Source organism: Sapajus apella, unplaced genomic scaffold, assembly GCF_009761245.1.
Source record: "Sapajus apella isolate SASKATOON/1434 unplaced genomic scaffold, GSC_monkey_1.0 scaffold34, whole genome shotgun sequence".
In the NCBI taxonomy this organism is placed as follows: Eukaryota; Metazoa; Chordata; class Mammalia; order Primates; family Cebidae; genus Sapajus; species Sapajus apella.
Window position 1 is genome coordinate 22,675,981 of NW_022436974.1, and position 23,085 is coordinate 22,699,065.

The 23,085-nt window shown below is 40.0% G+C and overlaps 1 protein-coding gene, 1 long non-coding RNA gene, 1 other non-coding gene and 2 pseudogenes across 10 annotated transcripts in view; 4 read left to right on the plus strand and 1 right to left on the minus strand.

The window, feature by feature from the left end:
* Positions 1-524: 524 nt before the first annotated feature.
* Positions 525-9,244, plus strand: LOC116563272. The gene is made up of 3 exons (XR_004274316.1): positions 525-536; positions 6,660-6,665; positions 8,694-9,244. It is a non-coding gene; the product is annotated as an uncharacterized LOC116563272 (long non-coding RNA).
* LOC116563269 lies at positions 7,748-8,666 on the plus strand (annotated as a pseudogene).
* A 3,304-nt stretch (positions 9,245-12,548) lies between the features above and the next one.
* On the plus strand, positions 12,549-12,652 carry LOC116563350. Its single transcript, XR_004274351.1, has one exon. It is a non-coding gene; the product is annotated as a U6 spliceosomal RNA (small nuclear RNA).
* Positions 12,653-18,260: 5,608 nt separating this feature from the next.
* Positions 18,261-19,631, minus strand: LOC116563268 (annotated as a pseudogene). Its single transcript, XR_004274315.1, has one exon. The product of XR_004274315.1 is annotated as a THUMP domain-containing protein 1 pseudogene (transcript).
* Positions 19,632-21,704: 2,073 nt separating this feature from the next.
* NARS2 (asparaginyl-tRNA synthetase 2, mitochondrial) overlaps positions 21,705-23,085 on the plus strand; it is a 154,261-nt gene continuing 152,880 nt past the window's right edge. For 3 of the 7 annotated variants that reach the window (XR_004274313.1, XM_032295895.1, XM_032295896.1), the window contains exon 1: positions 21,705-22,219. Coding sequence is in view for 3 of the 7 variants with exons in the window: in XM_032295895.1 (XP_032151786.1) it covers positions 22,079-22,219 (141 nt within the window). In the remaining 4 variants the exon portion in view is untranslated. The remainder of the gene's footprint in view (positions 22,220-23,085) is intronic. The other 4 variants (XM_032295899.1, XM_032295900.1, XM_032295897.1 and 1 more) reach the window with 3 other exon arrangements.

A 23,085-nucleotide genomic window follows, 5' to 3' on the forward strand; every position in this document is an offset into this window, starting at 1 on the left:
TTACTATCCGGCCTTTTACAGAAAGTTTGCCCACCCCTGACCTAAAGACTTGATCCAATTTAAGTTTTATTTGTTTGTTTGTTTATATTTGCAAGAATACTTCACATAGTATTCTAAGTACACTAAGTATGTCCTACTGCATCACATTTGGAGGTATATACTGTAATGTTTCATTGTCACACTTTTAATAATGTTAAGATTAATCAGTGATTTCAGAGGTGTTAGCTGGTACATTGCTTATAAAGCTCCCTATTGTTATTTGTCCTAATGGTTTCAACATCCACTGATGATTGTTGCTTGGATGTTTCATTAAATATTGTAAAATGGTGATTTTCTACTTTCATCATTCCCTTTGCATTTATTAGTTGGAATTCTTCTATGTAGAATAATAAGATTCAAGAACTATATTAACTATTTGATTACCCTGAAACTCATTTCAGGAAAGATGGGACAAATGCTTGGTTTTTTTTGCTACTATTTACCAATTTTTAGAATAATAAATTGGTGTCCTAACAGTCACCAGAAGTGACAATTAAGTGCTTTTTGTAGGTATATAATACTTATTATTTCTTAGAGGTTTATGTATTTAATGTTTCCAAAGATTACATATAATGGTTTCACTGCCCAAGTGTGCCAACTTCAGGGGCCCCTTAAAGTTGTTGCATGTATGTGTGCTCTTTTACAAAGTCCTCATTAGTATTTGATAGCTTCCTTGCTTTTTGGCACAGCAAGCTGTGCCATTTTGTACATTTCCTCCCTCAAATCTGGAATTGATCATTTCTCCAAGGAGCCCTAGTTCCATTTGTGGCACCGCTCAGGCTGTTTGCACCTCCACACCACTGAAATACCATGTCACTGTCACCAAAGACTCCACCTTTCTAAATCCAGCAGTCACTCATCAGCTCTTATCTGACTCATCTGTGGCTTCTGATAAGGTTAATCACTCTTTCCTCCTCCACGTGAATGTGCTTTCTTCACTTTTTTTTCCAAGAAACTACACTCTTGACTTTTCTCTTACCTTATGCACCTCTCACTGGTCTCTGTTGCTAGTTTTTCCTCATCTTTTTAACCTCTTAATATTGGGTGCCTCACTGCTCAGTCCTTGAATCTTTTCTCACTTTTTATTTACATACACTTTCTTTGATTTGTTTGTTTTTGTTTTGTTTTGTTTTAGAGATGGGGTTTCACTGTGTTGGCCAGGCTAGTCTTGAACTCCTGACCTCAGGTGATCCACCCACCTCAACCTCCCAAAGAGCTGGAATTACAGGCGTGAGCTGCCAGGCCTGGCCATACACTTTCTTTGAGATGTCATCAGTTTTATGACTTTGAATACCATCAGCATGCCTATTATTCCTAAACTTACCTCTAATCTAAACAAATCCCCTGAATTCCAGACATTTACATTCAACTGCCTCCTAAGCTTCTCCACTTAGATAACCAAAGGCATCTCAGACTTAACAGGTCTAAAAACAAGCTCCTAATCTTGCCAACATCTACTTCAACAAAAACTTGCTTCTTTCGCAGTCTTCATCTTGCAAATGATCATCTCATTGTTCCTTCACATCTTCGTATCATTTTTTATACCTCTCCCACACCCCACATCCAAATACTTCAGGAGAGCCTGTTGGTTCTGCTTCAAATTATATCCAAAATCATAGCACTTTTTCTAGATAGAGTTTGGCTTTTTAATTGCCCAGGCTGGAGTGCAGTGGTACGATCTTGGTTTACTACAACCTCTACCTCCCAGGTTCAAGTGATTCTCCTGCCTCAGCCTCTGGAGTAGCTTGGATTCAGTCATGTGCCACCATGCCTGGCTAATTTTGGTTTTTGTTGTTGTTGTAGTTGTTTTTTAGTAGAGAAGGGGTTTCACCATGTTGACCAGGCTGGGCTCAAACTCCTGACCTCAGGTGATCCTCTCACCTTGGCCTCTCAAAGTGTTAGGATTACAGGCATGAGCCACTGTGCGTGGCCTTTTTTTTTTTTTTCTTTTTGAGACAGAGTCTCGCTCTGTCACCAGGCTGGAGTGCAGCGGCATGATCTAGGCTCATGGCAACCATTTGAGCACTTCTTAAGACCCCCAGTGCTACAATCTGTGCAAACCACTATCATTTCTCTCGGATTGTCGTGGTAACCGAACTGCTCTCTCTGCTTCTGCCACGCCACTTCCCTTTGATCTTTTTTAATACAGCAGCCATTGTGTTTTTATTAAAATATAAGTCAAATTGTGTTGCTGCCTCTGCTAACACCTTCAAGTGGCTCCCTGTCTTGCTCAAAGTAAAAGCCAGAGACCATCACATGACTTACAAGTCTCTGTCATCTGGCTTCTGATTATCTCTCTGACATTTACTTTCAACCCCTCTTTCTGCCCATGTTACTCCAGTCATAGGCCTCTTTATTGCTATTCTTCAAGCCTACAAATCATGCTCCTTCATAGGGGGTTTTGACTTGCTTTTCCCTCTGCTAAAATGCTCTTCCTTCAAATGTCTTCATAGCAACTCCTTATCTCTTCAGACATCATTTTCTCAGCTAGAGTCTCTCTATCACTCTATTTAAAATTGTAATTCTCCCCAACACTCCCTATTCCTTCTCCCTGCTTTCATTCTTCTCAACAGAACTGAAAACAATCTAACACACAATACGGTTGACTAATTTATGTGTTTGTCATCTGCCTCTACTACTATAAGTTATTTTCTATGAGGCCAGGGATTTTCATCTTATTTGTTTATTGCTATATTCCTAGCACCTACAAGAGTGTGTGACACATAATATTTTTTTTTCTTTCTTACGTCAACTCCAGAAATAAATATTTTTTAAAATAAGTGGATCGATAGAGTTGTTGAGAGGATTAGATGAAACAATACATCCAAAGCCCTTAGCATAATGAACGGTAACTGTTTATCATTATTATTATGAACTGCTTTATTTCCTCTGTATGAATCCGTTTACTAATCTAAGTCAACAGTGACTTTACAGAGAAGGGAAAGGGAATCAGCATAGTTAGGGACTATATGACTGATTTCTTCTGGGCTGTATGCATGTACACCTCCGTGGCCTATGTCAACGTGAGATTAGTAATAGGCTATTGATTTTTCCTTATAAGGCTGTTTGGAAAAATCTTTTCAAAATCTTCTTCATTACAAAGTCTCTTTTGTCTAAGTTCTTAATAAACATAAAATTCTTAATAAACATAAAATTCAAAATCATCATTACAAAGTCTCTTTTATCTAAATTCTTAATAAACATAAAATTCAGCTACAAGAGGAGCTCTCTCTCCTTCATAGCCATTACTTAAGAGAGAGGTCTTGTACCAATTCAGGTCCAAGAGGTCTTGTACCAATTCAGGTCTCAAAGGGGACATACCTCATAAAAATATCTCCCCTTGCAATTTATATATGTTACGACCAGGTGTCAGGAATGCTTAATGAGCGCCCAAGAAAGTCAAATAATTCACTTCTGCAGATTTAAAATTATGAATGGTGGCACTATTTTATAGCAAAACATCAGAACACCTTTCTTAGAACAGTTAAACTACTGCCAAGTAGTCATTTTATTGTTTTTTTTATTTTAGTTTAGTGAAAGTTACCATTTACTGTAATGAAGTCATATGATTTGTCAGATCTAGGCATATGAAATTATCAGTGAACAACAACAATAACAACAAATTCTACACCTTTATGGCATTCACATAGTGGGCAAGAGAAAAGATTCTAAAACCACACTATGTGAGTTTAAATTCTAGTGTTTGCTATTTATCAGCTAAGCAACCCTGGACAACTTACTTAAACTCTTGTCTCTCAGCTGCCTTATCTATAAAATAAGGATGATAAAAGTACATACCCTTGGCCAGACGTGGTGGCTCACACTTGTAATCCTAGCACTTTGGGAGGCAGAGGCGGGTGGATCACCTGAGGTCGGGAGTTCAAGACCTGCCTGACCAACATGGAGAAACTCCATCTCTACTAAAAATACAAAATTAGCTGGGCATGGTGGCGTGTGCCTGTAATCCCAGCTACTTGGGAGGCTGAGGCAGGAGAATCACTTGAACCCAGGAGGCGGAGGTTGCAGCGATCTGAGATCACGCCATTGCACTCCAGCCTGGGTAACAAGAATGAAACTCTGTCTCAAAAAAAAAAGAAAAAAAAGTACATACCCTTTTGTATTGATGATGAAATAAACATAGCTTATTGAATGTATAATAGATTATCTCATTTGCTAGTTCTGGCAGCTCTGTGAGGCAAATATTATCTCTGTTTCACAGCAGTAACTCATCCCTTACCTATGAGAGCAAAAGTCTTTGCCTATAGTGACCTGGGTAGTACATGGTGGAGCCAGGATTGTTTTACTCTGCTCACTGCATAACCAACATAATTATTATTTTTTTAAAGATGGGGTTTCACTATGATGGCCAGGCTGGTCTTGAACTCCTGACCTCAGGTGATCCGCCCACCTCAGCCTCCCAAAGTGGTAGGATTACAGGCATGAGCCACAACATAATTTTTTTTTTTTTTTTAAGAGACAGGGTCTTTCTTTGTTCCCCAGGGTGGAATGCAGTGGTGTGATCATGGCTCACTGTAACTTTGAACTCAGACTGGAGCAATCCTCCTGCGTTAGCCAGAGTAGCTAGGACTACAGGTGTGTGCCACCATGCCTAGCTAATGTATTTAAAAATTTTTTTTTTTTTTTTTTTTTTTTTTTTAGAAATGAGTTCTCATTATGTTGCCTAGGCGGGTCTTAAACTCCAGGCCTCAACAATCCTCCTGCCTCAGCTTCCCAAAGTGCTAGGAATACAGGCATGAGCCACTGCACCTGGACTGAAATGTTGAAAGTAAACTTTTTTTTTTTTTTTTGAGACGGAGTTTCGCTCTTGTTACCCAGGCTGGAGTGCAATGGCGCAATCTCGGCTCACTGCAACCTCCGCCTCCTGGGTTCAGGCAATTCTCCTGCCTCAGCCTCCTGAGTAGCTGGGATTACAGGCACACGCCACCATGCCCAGCTAATTTTTTGTATTTTTAGTAGAGACGGGGTTTCACCATGTTGACCAGGATGGTCTCAATCTCTTGACCTTGTGATCCACCCGCCTCGGCCTCCCAAAGTGCTGGGATTACAGGCTTAAGCCACCGCGCCCGGCCTGAAAGTAAACTTTTAATTGAAGTTTCACATACAGTTTCTATACATAAAAGCATAGAACTAATAAAGTTTGTGAAATGAATCCACCTATATATCTGCCTCCCATCTACATCAAGAAATAGAATATTACTATCACTCAGAAGTCTCCCTTCTCTTTCCTCCCAAACACTCTTCCCCTACGGTTAACTATTTTTCTGGCTTTTATAAGTGTAGATTAGTTTTTCCATTAGAATACTTTACATAAATGAATCATACAGTAGGTATTCTTGTGTGTCTGGATTTTTTTCCTTTCAAATTTATGTTCACGAGTGTCATCCTTTGTGCGTGTGTGTGTGTGTGTGTGTGTGTGTGTGTGTGTGTTTGAGACAGGGTCTGCTGTTTCACCCAGGCTGGAGTGTAGTGGCATACTCACAGCTCACTGCAGGCTTGACCTTGTGGGCTTAATCCATCCTCCTGCCTCAGCCTCCAAAATAGCTGGGATTACAGGTACATGCCACCATGTCCAGCTAATTTTTTTTTTTGGAGACGGTTTCACCATGTTTCCCAGGCTGGTCTCAAACTTCTGGGCTTAAGTGACCTGCCCAGACTGGCCTCCCAAAGTTCTGAGATTACAGGTTTGAGCCATAGTACCTAGCTTAGTGTCATCCTTGTTGGTGTGTGTAGCAGTATTCTACTCATTGTGATTGTGCTTATATAAATATACCATAATTTATTACCCATTCTTCTGCTTATAGTAATTATTACAATGTACATTCTTGATATAATAAAAGTCTATCCTAAATTAGTTCTCTATTTCCCATCCAATCCAAGGACCTTACAATGCTTTAATTTCATTTACCTCTTTCCTGATTTTTCTGCTATTGGGGTTGTATATTTAATTTTATATGTATTTTTAGCCTCACAAGACATTGTTGTCATTGTTCTATACAGTCAATATTTGTTTAGATTTATCCACTTTTACCCTCTCCATGGTTCTTTATTCCTTCATGAGTTTTCACGCTTTTCTCTGGGATTATTTGCCTTCTGCCTGAACACCTCTGTAGTGTGGGTCTACTTATAATAAACTCTTTTAGCATTTGTTTATCTGAAACCTCTTTTATTTAACATTCACTATTCAAGGATATTTCTCAGATATAGACATCTAGGTTGGCAGATACTTTCTTTCAGAATTTTAAAGACATTACTATTGTCTTTTGGCTCCATAATTGCTTTTAAAAAGTCAGCTGTCTGTCTTATTTATTGTGCCTGTGAATTTAATGAAACTATTTTTAAGATTTTCTCTTTTCTTTTTGCTTTTAGGAGTGTTACTGTGTGCCTGGGAATAGAGTGCTTTGTTTTTGTTTTGTTTTTTTTTTATTCTTCTTGAGTCTGTGGTTTGATTTCTTTTACCAGTTTTGAAAATTCTTGGCTATGATTGCTTCAAGTATTGTTTTCATATGTCTCTCTTTACTCTCCTTATGAAAGTCAAATTATGTGAATATTAGACTTTTTCACCATGTCATATGTTTGCAAACTGGAAAAACAAAATGGAGATGTATGTAAAGTTTCTAAGCCTGAGGAAGCCACCATGACTAACCACCACTACCTTCTAAGAATGTCTTTTGCTTTGAAAACTAATGAGTTCCTCTTATTGGAAAACTCTAATCTGGAATCACAAGCGGAAGAGGATTCCAGCAAACACAGGTCTCAGCCACAGATGGGAGCTCCAATGCTAACTGGACAATGGACAATAAGAGATGTTTAACTTTAGGCCATAATAATTTAAATACTCACAGGGTCCTTACAAAGTAAATAAAAAGCTTTTCTATCCCTCAAACCAAGGGATAGAAAGAAGCAATGTGCAAACGCAGTATGTTTGTACATACTGTAGCATTTATCTCAATGGCTTCTCTTCCAATAAAACTATGTAACAGACCTATTTTTTTTCTTCTTTTGAAAAAGATATAAGCCTCCCTTTCTTTTTTTCCTCAAAGAAGTCCAATTTTAAAGGCAAGCCTTACACTACCAACAGTAGGTGTATTCACACTGTCAGAAATATCTATAATGAAATTGGATTTTAGGGAGAAAATCTGTTTTTCAGCTATTTGTTGATATTCCACATTACTGATTCCCAGAGAATGAGGAATAAATGCTTATATTCCCCAAGGAAGTGTATCTGAATATTAAGAAATTCTGTTTTATTTTCTAGAATAAATCTCAGTAATTCAGATTCATCTCCCTACTCCCCACCCCTTCTACTACTATGAGCCAATGTTATTAATGAAAGTGTGTCTTATTCTGGGAGATAATAGGCCCTGACAATTGGCAGAATGCCTCAGTTTCTTGCCACGTGGACATCTTCACAAGGTTAGTTAAGTATCTCTACAATATGGGACTTGGTACCCCCAGAGCAAGTGATCCAGGAAAGGAAGGCAGAAGGAGTGATGTCTTTTATGACTTGTCCTCAGAAGTCACACACCAGTATATCCACTGTATTCTTTTGGTTATATAAACTACTCCTATATGATTAATATCACAAAATACTATACAGGGGTGTGAATACCAAGAAGTAAGAATCACTGGAGCCATCTTGAAGGCTGGCTACCATAACCAGTCAATAAGAAAAATAAACCGGGGAACTCTCAGTCCCAGAGGGGTGTGGTTTACAGCTCTCCGGACTGCTGTAGGACTTCAGCTGTGACCCACGGAAGGACGTCAGAAGCCACTCAAGACATCCACAGTGCCCCGGTCAGCGCTAGCCATGACGAAGACTTTTACATGCATATACTACTTCCTTGTTCTGAGCTGGTATATTTTCCTCAATTATTACATCGCACAGGATGAAACAGACAAAGTGAAATCCAAACTCTTTGCAAATGGTAGCAAGTGGAAATACATGACGCTGCTTAATATACTTTTGCAGACCATTTTCTATGGGGTCGCCTTCCTGGATGATGAGCTGAGAAGAATCAGAGGGAGAAAAGACATGACGTTCCTAACTGCCTTCAGAGACCTGCTTTTCGCCACACTGGCTTTTCCTATATCCACATTTGTATTTTTGGCATTCTGGATCCTTTTTCTCTACAATCGAGATCTTGTTTACCCCAAGGCCCTAGATACTCTTTTCCCAGCATGGCTGAATCATGCAATGCACACTTTCATATTGCCCATCACATTGACTGAAGTCATCCTTAGGCCACACTCCTATCCATCAAAGAAGACAGGACTCACCTTGCTGGCTGCTGGCAGCATTGCTTGCATCAGCAGGATCCTGTGGATCTACTTTGAGACGGGTACCTGGGTGTATCCTCTGCTTGCCAAACTCAGCCCTGTGGGGCTAGCAGCTTCCTTCTCTCTCAGCTACATCTTCATCGCCAGCATCTACCTACTCGGAGAGAAGCTCAACCACTGGAAATGGGGTGACATGATGCAGCCATGGAAGAAGAGGAAGTGATTGCACAGCATTTTCCAAGAACCAAGAAGGAAGAAAACACAAGAGATTTTTCTCGTCTTTTTTTTTTTTTCTGGTGGAGAGAGGTGGTGGAGCAACATAGGAAGGTAGGAGGGACAGGGAGTGACAAACTTAGTACGAGGGTCGTGAAGGTAGCTTAACTTGAGAACTCTTGGTTTTATGAAAAGTTGATTACACAGGCCAAAAACAACTCCTGCCGTCTCAGAATTAATTACTTTTGTCTGACTTTCATGGAGGATGGTCTCTGGTTAAAATCTGGGCAAAGGCCGAAAAAACCCACATAAACTTGGTATTAGAGAACACCTAGAGAGAGAGAAAGAGGAACTTAAGAGTCATTTAAACCCTTCGGTTTAAAGAGGAGGATGCTGAGGATGTAGATGAGAAGTTACCTGTGCAAGGCAAAAGGGTTACTTAGCGTCAGAACCAGGACAACGACTTCTGTCTCCCAGATCTCCTAGCTACCAGTCCTGGGCCATTTTTTTAAAATAATCCCAACTTTTCTTTAAAAAAACAGGCATTTCAGTAAGCTGATTATTTTCATGGATTGCTCATCTATTTTTTCTCAATAGTCTAAAAATGAAGGGAGGTGGCTGGTACTGAAGCTCTCTGTCTACTTGAGATAATAGCAAATTAATTGGAGGCAATGAGAAAGTAAGTTATAAAAAATACTGGGAAATGTGTTTCTCTTCTGAGCAAGCATTCAGCGCAGGTATAAACATCCAACATAGTGACATTGTCAAAACCTCTTCCATTGGAACATTGACTAATTCATCAAATAAATGTATTAATACAAAAAAAAAAGAAAAATAAACCAAACTTTATAATTTTGTTGGACTTCTTCCAAGTTGGTAAACATTAAAATATTACAAAACAGGAACTGAATCAATGACTTTTTAGTATAATTTATTATTAGTATATATATGTCATACTCTTTCCTGATATACTGTATATCATACTCTAGTGAGAAATGTTAAATTGTTTAATACATTGAAAATAAAGATTTTACCTTTTTTTTTTTTTAAAGATGGGGTTTCACCATGTTGGCCAGGCTGGTTTTGAACTCCTGACCTCAGGTGATCCACCCACCTCAGCCTCCCAGAGTGCTAGGATTACAGGCGTTAGCCACCGCGCCCGGCTAAGATTTTACCTTTTTATGTCTGTCAACGTACATGATTCTGAAAGTAAAACTTGAAAAGAGTAGAATAAATCTATTTTCAGGGAAAGCATGTTGTGAATCTTCTTTTCTGTTGTTCTCAGTTATTGGTGGAATTCAAGAATGTTCTGCTAAAGGAATATACCTAGTAAAGGAAACATCCAGGTAAAAGTAGAATCAGCTTGCCATCCTTGTTCTAATATACCTTTCACAAGCCTCTTCTGAAAGAAGTTCAAACAAACATACAGGGTCATCATTAATTATCTTCCTGCTTGAAAAACCGGGGCATAAAAACCTGGGCATAAAAACCTTTCTGTGTCTTTAAGTGCTTACAGGATTGCCTTTTAGTTTTAGATGAATGCTGAATACTGACAGCTGCGTGGATTTCATGAAAACATCTTTTCCAGATTCTTTGCCATAAGAATAAAATTTTCTGAAGTTTAGAATTTATAGATTGTTAGGCACGCTATATTCTTTTCCAAATATAACTTTCACTCTTCATGATATTATGTAGTTAGAGCTAACTATATACTGGGTAAATAGTAATCCCTTAGGAACAGCAGGGAACTTTCTTAGGTGACAAAGTATTTGCCAGAAGTTTACCGAAAATACCATACTTGCCAGCAGAGACATATCAAGAGTGAGGCAGTGAGAGTAATCTGCCCAAGGTGCCAGCAATAAAGGGATGTAGGACTGTAGACATTTTTTTAAATGTTTAATTTATAGAAGATTTTAATACAATAATAATACTGATCAAAGGCCAATCAAGTTTTTCTTCAAAGTTGTAAACTTAAACTATATTAGTTAAAAGTACTACCACCTAAAGAAAATCTGATCATTTGTAGAGTTTACTATTTCAGAAGCATGTTTTCTTCACATGTATCATTTTTGGAAACTGGAAACAATTGTTCATTCTCTTCTGTCTCATTAATAGAAACTGCTGCATAATGTAGGCTTATAGTAAAAGGACAAGATGGAATGCTCATTTTAAAGTCACATGATATGGTTTGGCTGTGTCTCCATCCAAATTTCATCTTGAATTGTAGCTCCCCACAATTCCCATGTGTCATGGGAGGGACCCAGTGGAAGGTAATTGAATCATGGAGATGGATTCTTTCCCATGCTGTTCTCATGGCAGTGAATAAGTCTCATAAGATCTGATGGTTTTATAAATGGGAGGTCCCCTGCACAAGTTCTCTCTCTCGTCTGCTGCAATGTAAGACATGCCTTTTGCCTTCTGCCATTTTTGTGAGGCCTCCCCAGCCACGTGGAACTGTGAGTTCATTAAACCTCCTTTTCTTTTCTGGGTATGAGGCTCATGCCTGTAATCCTAGCACTTAGAGAAGCCGAGGCGGGCAGATCACTTGAGGTCAGGAGTTCGAGACCAGCCTGGCCAACGTGGTACAACACCATCTCTACTAAAAAAAATATACTAACGTTAGCCAGGCGTGGTGGCATATGCCTGTAATCTCAGCCACTTGGGAGGCTGAGGCAGGAGAATTGCTTAAACCTGGGAGGCGGAGGTTGTAGTGAGCTGAGATTGTGCCACTGCATTCCAGCCTGATGACAGAACGAGACCCTGTCTCAGAAAAAAACAAAACAAAACAAAAAAACCCTCCTTTTCTTTATAAATTACCTAGTCCTGGGTATGTCTTTATCAGCAATGTGAAAATGGACTAATACACTGTGTATGCAACAAAGATACATTTTATTTTATTTTTTGAGACAGATCTCACTCTGTCAACCACAGCCAGGTGGGAGTATAGTGGTGTCATCTCAGCTCACTGTAACCTCCGCCTCCCCCCGACTCAGGTTACCCTCTCATCTCAGCCTCCTGAGTAGCTGGGACCACAGGTATGCACCACCACACTTGGATAATTTTTTGTATTTTTGGTAGAGATGTGTTTTTGTCATGTTTCCCAGTCTGGTCTTGAACTCCTGACCTCAAGCAGTCCACTTGCCTCAGCCTCCCAAAGTGTTGGGAATACAGGATGGAACACAGCTGCAATAAAGTGAAATGTTAAAAAGCAAATCTCAACCTCTGAAGTTTTGTGCAATCAAAAGAAAAGATATGATTTTTCTTTTCTGAGTTATCTTGTTTTCTGGTGTAAACTAGAGGTTAATCATACACAAAGATATTTGCAAACAGCCAGAATCAGTCTCCAACAATGTACAGTGAAATTCTAACTGTAAAATTGTCCCTTGAAGATAACCAAATAGAAACTGTGAAGAAGGCCACTACCCATGCAACTAGAACAAAAAATGTAAGGAAATATAAAACAAATTAGGAAAAGAAACCATTTTTTAAAGAATAACAGGAGACATAACAAAAGCACTGGTCTTATATTGCCAGAAAAATATAAAGAGTAATGTTTGAATGTCTTAATAGTTTTTTTCAAGAACCGTTCACTCTTTCTTAAGAAAAGGATCAAATAATTTCAAGGTTTGCTGTCATTCAGCCATTTTCTCACAATACGTTATAGAAAAGACAGCCCACAGAGTGGTCGAAGGTATTGTAATGCATATAACTGAGAGGATCTTGTAACTAAAATATGGACAATAAGAACTTACACAGATTAATAAGAAAAAAGACTACTCAAGAGTAGTCTTTAGGAAAAATAAGACTACTAATTTTGCAATAGAAAAATGGGCAAAAGACACAGTCAATTTACCAAGAAGAAAGTCCAATGAAAATAAACACTGAAAATGTGCCAAACAAAAATAATAATCAGGGGAATGCAAATCAAAACAGCAATGGATACACCCAGTCCCCCACCATTACAGCTACTTTAGAAAGTTTCATTAAGATCAAGTATTATTCTCATTTAAACAGCATATATACTAAAATTGAAAGGATACAGAGATTAGCATGGTCCCTGTTCAAGGACGACACACATATTTATGAAGTGTTCTATATTTAAAAAAAATAAAGATCATAAGCCCACAGGACTATAGTTAAAAAAAAGAAATAAAATAAAAAAAAATAAAGATCAAGTGTTGACAAGAATGTAAAGCAACTGAAACTCTCAAATATGGCTGGTGACACTGGTGACACTTTGGAAAAAATTGGCCCTATTTTTTAAGGCTTAAGGTTGCATGTCTTATAGCAATTTCTCTCAACTATGAATAGAGCCATGCATGGTCTGGGGTTTGTTTTGTTTTGTTTTGTTTTGTTTGAGATACAGTCTTACTCTGTCACTCAGGCTGGAGTGCAGTGATGTGATCTCAGTTCACTGCAACCTCTGCCTTCCCAGTTCAAGAAATTCTCCTGTCTCAGCCTCCTGAGTAGCTGGGATTTCAGGTGCCCACCACCACACCTGGCTGGTTTTCATATTTTTAGCAGAGATGAGGTTTCACCATGTTGGCCAGGCTGGTCTCGAACTCCTGACTTAAGGTGACCCACCCACCTCGGCCTCCTAAAGTGCTGGGATTACAGGTGTGAGCCACCGCGCCCAACCAATTTTAACTTTTTTTTTAATCATAGACTTATGTATATTTTATGGTAGTAAATGATAAAATAGACCAGTAACTACATGTATCTTGTGAATTCATGACCTTTTAATTAAATGTTTTGATACTTCTGGGCTACACAGTTCATTAGCAAGTTTTTCTAAATTGTCACAAATCTCCAAAAAAAATTCCAATATATTTATTGAAAAAAATTCACATAGAAGTAGACCTGCACAATTCAAACCCATGCTGTTCAAGGGTCAAATATATATTCATATGAAAAACATCATTTGGGCTACTGTCTGGAAGCTGATGAATCTAAAAGAAAAGGTGTCAAGCCAACATTGAAAACAAAAATAAAAAGAAGATCATGTGATTTGATATAGCGCAAGATACAGGGGATGGTCTGAACTGAGCACCAGAAGCACAAGTGGTATAGTCAACTTTCAATGATATATGTATATTTTAGTTAACCATTACTAATCTTCAGTTTCAACCAGTTTACCCTTGTCTTCAACGTACTGGGGCAGTGGTCCCCTGCTAAGAACATAATTAACCTTTTGGCTTAAACAAGTAGTGAGAGAGTAAAGGAAAACGGGATCCTCACTCCCTGGGGCTCAGACTCCAGTTCTTAAGCTCCACATTGTCCTCTGGAGTTGGGGAGTTGGGGGAGAAAGAAGGTGGTTTAGTCCATTTTATGTTGCTGTAAATGAATACCTCAAACTGGGCAATTTATAAAGAAAAGAGACTTATTTAGCTCATGGTTCTATAGGATGAGAAGTTCAGGGCATGGCCCTGGCTTCTGGTGAGGACTTTTGTGCTGCATCACCACATGGTGAAGAAGGTTAAAGGGGAAGTGGACATGTGCAAAAAGGGGAACACCTGGGGGACATCCTGGCTTTATAACAACTCCCTGTGGTGGGAACAAGCCCATTCTTGTGAGAACTCATGCAGTCCATGGGAACAGCACCAAGCCACTCATGAGGGATCTGCTCCCATACACCAGACACCGCTCATTAGGTCTCACCTCTCAACAACACCACATCGGGGATCAAATTTCAACATGAGTTTTTGACAAACCATATCCAAGCCATAGCAGAAGGCAAGACAGAAAAGTGGTATGAGTAAGAAATGAGCCAACTGGTTACTACTTTTGATTGTCTGGACAGGGGAGGCATAGGCATAGAAAAGATTTGCACTGGGATAAACATCATTGCTATGTACCCAAGACTGTCTTGTTCCCCAGATTTTGAACCAACATACTTAATTTCCCTTAAAAGTCCATAGCTACATAATTGTGAAGGCACTGGCTGCAAGTTTCCATATTTCCTTTCTGAAGGTTCAAGAAGTGCCCAAGTATTTTTTTTTTAATTAGTAGGAGATGTATGTATTCATTTATTTGCACAGCTCTGCAGGCTGTGCAAGAAATGTGACACAGGAATCTGCTTCCACTCAAAGTAAATCATGTCAAGGTTTGTTGTCATTCAGCCATTCAGAAAGGCAAAGGGGAGCAAGCATCATATGACAAGAGAGGAAGGAAGAAAGAGGAAGGTGGGTGCCAGGCTCTTTTAAACAATCAGCTCTTGCAAAAACTAATGGAGTGAGAATTCACTCCTGCAAGAATGGCACCAAGGCCTCCATGAGGCCCCCGTGATCCAAACACCTCTCACTAGGTTCCACCTCCAACACCAAGTATTTTCGGATGAGATATTTTCTAGTCTGTCTTTTTTTTTTTTTTTTTTTTTTTTTGGTAGGGAACAAATTTATTTTCATTTTTCTGAAAATATCAGGAACTATGAAAAACAAGCTCGATATTTGGCCGTACCAAAAGCAAAATACAAGTAAAAAATAACATTGGAAAACCATGTTTAACCTTAGATAAACATGTTTTAAAATACAAAGTTTAACACTATTTCCTCTATGGAGCTAAACAAGTTTTATAAACCACAGACTGCAGTTTTTTTGTTTTTAACTGACATAATTTTTTAAAAGAAAAAAACTAAAGGGGAATAAAAAAGCACTCACTTCCTACCCTGGAACCTCATCATTTATAAAATAACATGTTCAAATGTCAGTGAAAATAAACAGTTGATAAACCTGAAAACAAATCTTTTAATGAGTTCAGGTTACAACCGAACACAGGATTTTGTAGCCGGGAAAGAACAGCCTGTGTAACTACTGAGCCTTACCAAATGTAAATAAATATAAAAGGCAGTTAAAAATAAACTATAAAATGAAAATCTTTCCATAGAGTAGCAGCTTTCACAAAGTAAAAACAACTTAGTTCCACAGAGTTGTATGTAGGCATGTGGCCAATTTTTTCCCAAGTCCTTTTGTCTTGCACTATCAAAATAAAAGAATCTTTGTCTTGGAGCAAGTCTGCTGAAGAAGGCACCAAAATCCTATCCTCCCTATTCTCCTAAATGATATTAAGAATCCCCTTATCGAAGGTGGGGAACAGGGGTTTTAAAAAAAAAAAAAAAGAAAAGAATCCTCATCAATCCTTTCAAGGTAACTTCAACATCATTAACATTCAAAATATGTAAAGCTATGGAAGGAAAGTCCTGCCTATTATCTTTGCCCCTCTCAAATCATTCTAGTCTGGTTTACAAAACAGAACCACTAGTTAGGAGGATCAAAATATATTCCCATGTTCACTAGCCATTAAATAAACATAGCCACTTGTGCAGGAAGCCTAACATTTTTACTACTTCCTAACTTTTTAAAACTTAAGCCTATTTCCACAAGCTAACTTTACAGCTCCTTAATATTCTTAATCTGGAGAGTTTATTCTGCAGACTTTGTTGGTGTCTGCCTTTTTCAATTGCTTTACCCAAAAATAGGCCTTGAAAACACTTTCAAATTCAGGAAAACCCTGCGGGGAACCCTCATTGTATGTGGGTGTGAGCACTAAATTGAAGAATACTCTTATTTCACAGAAACCTAGGACTGTCTGACTAGGGCTGTGTTCATTCTCTTCCATCAGAGACAAAATTTCAAGCTGAGCAGATTTAGAGAAAAAGTTCTTCATATGCAGTTATATACTAGTGCTGGGAAAAGGAGAAAAAAAATGCTATTTAACTGGGTTTTATGGTTACTCCAGGTGGGTTATAGCAAGATTTGAGAGTTGTACTCTTCATTTTCAAGTCCAAGTGACTACAGAAACATTTCAAGAACTCCTCTGGCAAAGTGGCAAGTCAGTTTCCTTTTAGATCTAAGACTCTTGTCACTTTAAGAAAAAAATTTTTCCCCAGAACCTTTCAGAGACTTATTCATTTGTTCATGTGATGAAAAATGTCTACTAAATAGACTACTTCCTGCAGTCATTTTTTATTTCCAAAGCACTCAGCAAAAGCTGTTTCCTTGTAAGTACTCTGGCATTCACCTTTCAACTCAAATATCCTGTAGAGAATTCTTCCTCTGATAAGCCACTGGATGTATGATGCAGAAAGCTTATATGCTGTTTGTCCAGGTTTTTGTTTTGGGTGTTTTTTTTAACATTTCTGCATAAATGGGTCTTTGATACAGGTAACCAGTTTTGTAGCATTATTCAGAACATCACTGTATCTTCAAGTTTTTGGTATCAGCATCTCTGGGAAGAAAGCAGTATGCTATAATGTCATCAGGATTTTTTTTTTTAATAACGCAAAATGACTTATGGAAACAACCACTGATGGGGCACCAGGAATGTAGATAACAGACCTCTGGTTATCAGATATGATGTCACAACATTATATACTGGCCTTTGTTTTGGCAGGCTCCTAGCAATAGAAGAAGTTTTCTTTGAATTTCATCATTTACACTTACCTGGCAGGGGAGATACCATGATCATGAAATTTCATCATTTACAAATGTTACAAATGCTACAGCATGACAAATATTAGTGAAACCTGTTGACTCATCATCCTGGATAGAGAAGCTGCACCTTTTCAGTTAATTATACAAAATCTTTTTAGTATCACATGAAATATCAATAAATCAACTTACTGAGAATAAAGTCTTTTCAATTTTGTACTGCATCTTGCCCCAGCATTTTAATGTTATTATTAGATTCTCACCAACTATGCATATTTTCCTTTCCTGAGATAAGTTCTGCTACTAAATAATTTGCTTCCTAAACCTTCTGACTAAATGTAGTTTCTGAACAAAAGCCTTACTGTTAATCCAAAAGCCATTTGAAAATAATGAATATCCTTTCTTCTCGGGTGGCTATGATTTATAGTTACAACTGCTAGTTTTCTAAGAAGTTGCATGCCACAGACAATGCACAACGGGACAGGACAGCTTGGACTGAGTCCATATAAAACCCTTGAGAAGTAGCTTTCGTTATGAAGACAGAATTTCTTTGTGTCCCTTGCTGTGCTAGTATACTGAAGTATACTCAGAAGACTGAAATTCATCAACAACTTTTTCAGTAATGTCTGTAGCTCTATGCCTAAAATGGTTCTCCTTTTTCACATCTTGCCTTCCAGAATTGCAGCACTGAACTGTCAGCTTTGTTACACACCAATGTTAATAAAATATAAAAACAGATATAACCTAGGCCTGGCGTGGTGGCTCATGCCTGTAATCCAAGCACTTTGGAGGCCAAGGCGGGCGGATCAACTGAGGTCGGGAGTTCAAGACCAGCCTGACCAACATGGTGAAACCCCCGTCTTTGTTAAAAAAAAAAATTAAAATTAAAATTAAAAAAACAAACAAAAAACAGACATAACCAAACAAGAAAATCACGAAAGTCCAAAAACTTCACTAAACAATTCACTTCTAACCTACATAATCCACATTTTTGCAGTGTTTACAACAAAGTGGCAGGGGGACAGCTAAGTTGTGGCATGTAAAAATTCCTTCCTTAGAATGAAAACTTCCTTCTGATTTTCTACTTCACAGTTTACTCCCATAAGTCAGCTGCATAAGAGAAGCCTGGGAGAGGCCAACATCCCCCTTCTCCCATCCTCCCCTCTTTGCAATAGTAGCACATGGGTCTGCCTATACACAATACCAGGAGGGCTGAAAGATCCCTAACAAAACTGTTAACAGGGCTGCGTGATCATTGTTCACTACTGTGAGAACAGCATAATGCAGCACACAAATAAAAAACTGTTTTTAGTCAGAATTTCAGGTGTAACCCCAGCAACATCTCACAGAACCCCAGTTGGAAAACCCACCTCAACACCAAATGACCTCCTATGAGAGGGCATTTTCATTTGACTTGGATCCTTCTGTGGCTTCACTTGCAAGTTCAGGTTTGCCTCCTCCCTCCTGCGGATTAGACGTTGGTTTTGTCTGCCCCAGCTCCTCCGTATTCTCTGGTACCTGCTGGTTATTTTTTCCTTCTGCTATGTTGTTTTGATCTGATTTGTTAGCAGATTCCAATTTAGTTTCTTTCCCATTTCCCTGCTTTGAGTTAAGCTGTGTTGGATCCTTAGGGCTCTTCACCACCTCCTGGAGATTGTATTTTCTCAACAACATGTAATCTTTCACAACACTCAGGCAACAGACAGCTTTGACGATTTCAACTACCACCGTATACTGTGGATTGGTGAGATTCACTTTATTTTCTGAATTGAGGTTGCCCTCTATTCCTGCCAATTCTCTGATAACTTCTTCTCTATTCATGTGACTGTTATTTCGAGATTTGTACACAATCTGAAATGTCCCTTTGTTCGGAGCTTTAAACCAGGGTTCCAAAAATGTTTCTGCATATTTTTTCATATCTTCTAAAAAAGCTTTGCATGTGCCTGAGATGGGTAACATTCGTAGAATAACTCGAGTCGTCTTCTTCCTGGTTTTGTACATTTCCTGGAGAATATGATGCACCAATTTCTCAGGTTCTATCCCAAGTGTCCTGATGAAGACGACGTTATTTGCTCCACTTTCCACTGACTGGAATTTTCTTAGCCTCATCTCTATAGATGCCTTAATATCACCAACTTCTTTCTTCAAGGCAGCCTCCACATCACCATCTTCTCCCTCACTTCCAGAGGGCTGCTGATCCTTGTCTGTAAGCTTTTCTGGCCCATACATGCCGTGGCCGTATTCGCTGAGCAGGCTGTAGGCCTCCTCCACGGACTTGCGCTCGTTCATGTTGCAGGTGATGAGGATGCCCTGTAGCCCGGGCTCTAGCAGAAGGGGCCCGCCAGTGTTGCAGCGCCGAGCCCGCTTGGCCAACACATACTGAGCCTTGTCTTTGCGCTTCCCGCCGCCAGGCTGAGTAGGCTGCTGGGCAGGGGCCGCCATGGTGCGAGAAATCTGAGAGGAAAGGGAAATGTTTGTCCACTGCTGTTGGAGTCCTCACTTTCGCCCTCTAGCCTGTCTTGAGAATGGTTTTACAATTTTTCCAGGGCATTTTTCCTCTTGGCAACCTTTCCTGTCCACCTTCTGGCAGGAAATTTTCTTACATGCCTACCTGGCAAAATATTGATTCTCCTCAAAAATTCAGCTTAACTGTCTCCTCTAGACTAATATTATATTTTATGCAATATAATTTTATCATTTATAATTATAATTTTATTATATTTTTTATTATATAGAATCAGGGAGCACATTTTTATTACATAAAATATATTGTAATGTATAATAATCTTATATTTTATCCAATTTAATATTTGGATAAAATATCCAAAATATATATATATATATATATATATATATATTTTTTTTTTTTTTGAGACAGAGTTTTGCTCTTGTTACCCAGGCTGGAGTGCAATGGCACGATCTTGGCTCACCGCAACCTCCGCCTCCTGGGTTCAGGCAATTCTCCTGCCTCAGCCTCCTGAGCAGCTGGGATTACAGGCACGCGCCACCATGCCCAGCTCATTTTTTGTAGTTTTAGTAGAGAAGGGGTTTCACCATGTTGACCAGGATGGTCTCGATCTCTTGACCTCGTGATCCACCCGCCTCGGCCTCCCAAAGTGCTGGGATTATAGGCGTGAGCCACCGCGCCCGGCCTTCCAAAATAATTTTTTTGGAGAAATGTAAGAGGTAGCCGAATATATAAGGGTGATTTTTTCCAGGCCAAACAAATGCAGAACAACTCATACATCTATGTGTGCAGTTACTGATTTATATTTCAGTAGTCTCTTTTCTTGCTTGTCTCCATCTCTAAAGCATGAGCTGCTTGATGGAAGGGACCATGATTTCATTTCCACCTTGGGATACTGTATAATATAGCATAATGCTTTAGTGCATAGAGCCAGCCCTTCTGGGTTTAAATCTCACATTTATCCTTAAGTGGGTCATCTAGCCTTTCTTGTCTAAGTTCTCTTATTTGTAAAATGGGCATAATAATAGTGGCAACTTTAAGGTAAAAGTGAGAAAGAAAGAGAGAGAAAGTGAGCAAGTGCAAGCTCTGGTCTCAAACTCTTGGGTTGAAGCAACCCTCTTGCGTCTGCCTCCCTAACAGTTGGGATTAAACGCGTGAGCCACTGTACTTGGCCAAACTACTGTCTGTCTATCTATCTATTTATCTATCTATCTATCTGAGACAGAGTCTCTCTCTGTCACCGAGGCTTGAGTGCAGTAGTGCAATCTTGGCTCACTGCAACCTCCGCCTCCCAGGTTCAAGCGATTCTCCTGCCTTAGCCTCCCAAGTAGCTGGGATCACAGGTGCGCGCCACCACGCCCAGCTAATTTTTCTATGTTTAGTAGAGACGGGTTTCACCATATTGGCCTGGCTGGTCTCAAACTCATGACCTCGTGAACCACTCACCTCGGCTTCCCAAAGTGCTGGAATTATAGGTGTGAGCCACCGCTTCGGCCACGTTTTATTTTTTAAATTAGATAAAAACTTTTTCCTGACTGTCATTGAGTTACAGAAAAAAATTTTTTTTTTTGGTAAATTAAAAGGTAGCCTAATATGTAAAAGGATCATTGTTTCCAGGTCAAACAAATGCAGATAGCTGTGTTGGAGGGAAGAGGGAGACTTGGAAGATTCTGGCCGGTAACACTTGGCATTCCTCCAGTCTCTGTGACATCTTTCCACCGTCTTGCCTTCTCTGCCTGCCGTATCAAGGTCCCTCCAGTTCCTCTTATGTACCTGTCAGAGGACTACCTTCTCCAGGAAGCCATCTCTGGAGTCCTATGCTTAGGCGTTGTCAGGCAACTGATCACCCTTTTATGCAATTGTCTGTTTGGCTGTCTGATACCACACAACTGTGACTTGGCGCAGAGGGGCTATGTCTGATTTTTCTCTGCGGAGAACTCTGGAACAACTGACCTCTTTAAGCAAAAATCCTGTCAACAGCTAAGAGCCTCCACTTAGTTGGATCCCTATTAGTTGTTGACTGATGGAGAGGGAAACCGTCTCCATCAGTCACTACATGCCTTTCAGTTTCTCAGCCTCACCTGGAAACTTTAGAAATGAAGACCCTCAGACCCCACCCCAACGTGCTCCCTGGCTCTTTCAGCGATAATCCCTATAACCTTAGGGCATTAGCTCCGCCCCGTCTCCGCTCCTGACCCCGCCCCCTCCCGCACACTTTCCTAAGCCTGGGTCACAACTACGCATGCTCTCCCGCATTCGCCGTAGCGTGATGATGTAAGCAGTGTTGGCGTGGTGACGTACGAGGGGCCGCGCATGTTGCGGCCTGTGGTCGGTACGTAGGTTTAGAATTGTAGCGGGCAGTGGGGCGCTCCAGTTACCTACTGCACTTGGTTTCTTTCTGGCGTTTGCCAAGTATCCTGTCTGTTCCGCCCCGTTGGGAAGAGAGGGAAACGGAAGGTTCTGTGGGGACAGCTGGGAGTCCCGAAGGAGAAAGCGTGCAGCTGGAGGGTTCTGGAGCATCTTATAGCCGAGCTGTAGCCGCGGAAGGGGAGCCGCTGAGAAGGGAGGGTCCTCGCAGGCGCGTTCGAACCGCGACGTCTGGGCTGCTCTCGCGGAGGGCCAGGGCGGCCGCACGATGTTGGGGGCCCGCTGCTTGCTCCGGGCGGTGCGCTTTTGTTCCTCTGCCCCCTGCCCCAGGCACAAACCTTCAGCCAAACTGAGCGTGCGGGACGCTCTCAGGGCCCAGAACGCGAGTGAGGAACGTGTTAAGGTCCAGGTTGGTGAATGGGAAGGGTATGGGTTTTTTCTTGTAGGGACTTACATAGCACATCCACATGTAGCGTTTCTTTTGCGGTCGGGTCGGACAGAACCACCAGCAGGGAAAAGTTAGGTAGGCGTCGCGGATTTCCACTCTGCTTTCCATTTTCACAAAACTGTTCCGGTGACTGTAAAGCGCTGGAACTTTGCTTTCATGATTCCTGGGTTACCTGTAACTTGTTAATCATACCAAAAAATGTAAACGGACGAGCCCCCGTTCTCTACCTTTATTCCTTATAATGAGTATCCAGGGTTATGAAGTGCTTGTCTGACTTAGATCCTTGAGAGCAGAAACCGTGTCTTACCTGCCTTTGTATTCACACATGGCTGACAGCAAATACTTGTTCAACCAAACTGTGCCTTTTAAACTTTTAGCCACCTCAGTGCCTAAAGTGGGACTCTGCATGTAATTTATTTTTAATTAATTAGAAGAAAGAGTGGAATGTAGCAGTTTGAAAGAGCTCTGGAGTTAAGCTGCTTAGGTTTAAATCTGCATAGCGTTTATGCACTCTACACCTTATTTTCATCTTAGGAAAATAGAGGTAATTGTCCCTGAGTCCTGAAAATTAAATGAGGTAATGAAAATAAGATATTTAGAACAGTGGCCCATAGTCTACAAATGTTAGCAGCTATTATTTCTCTAGCTAATTATTTGCAGCAGCTCCACATAGAAAAGCAGAATAAAGTGGTTTGACTGTTTCTTATTAGGTTGCTGAAGTACACTGATGTGGTTATTTATTTTTTGAGAGAGGGTCTGGCTCTGTCACCCAGGCTAGAGTGCAGTGGCGTGATCTCAGTTCACTACAACCTCCATCTCTCAGACTC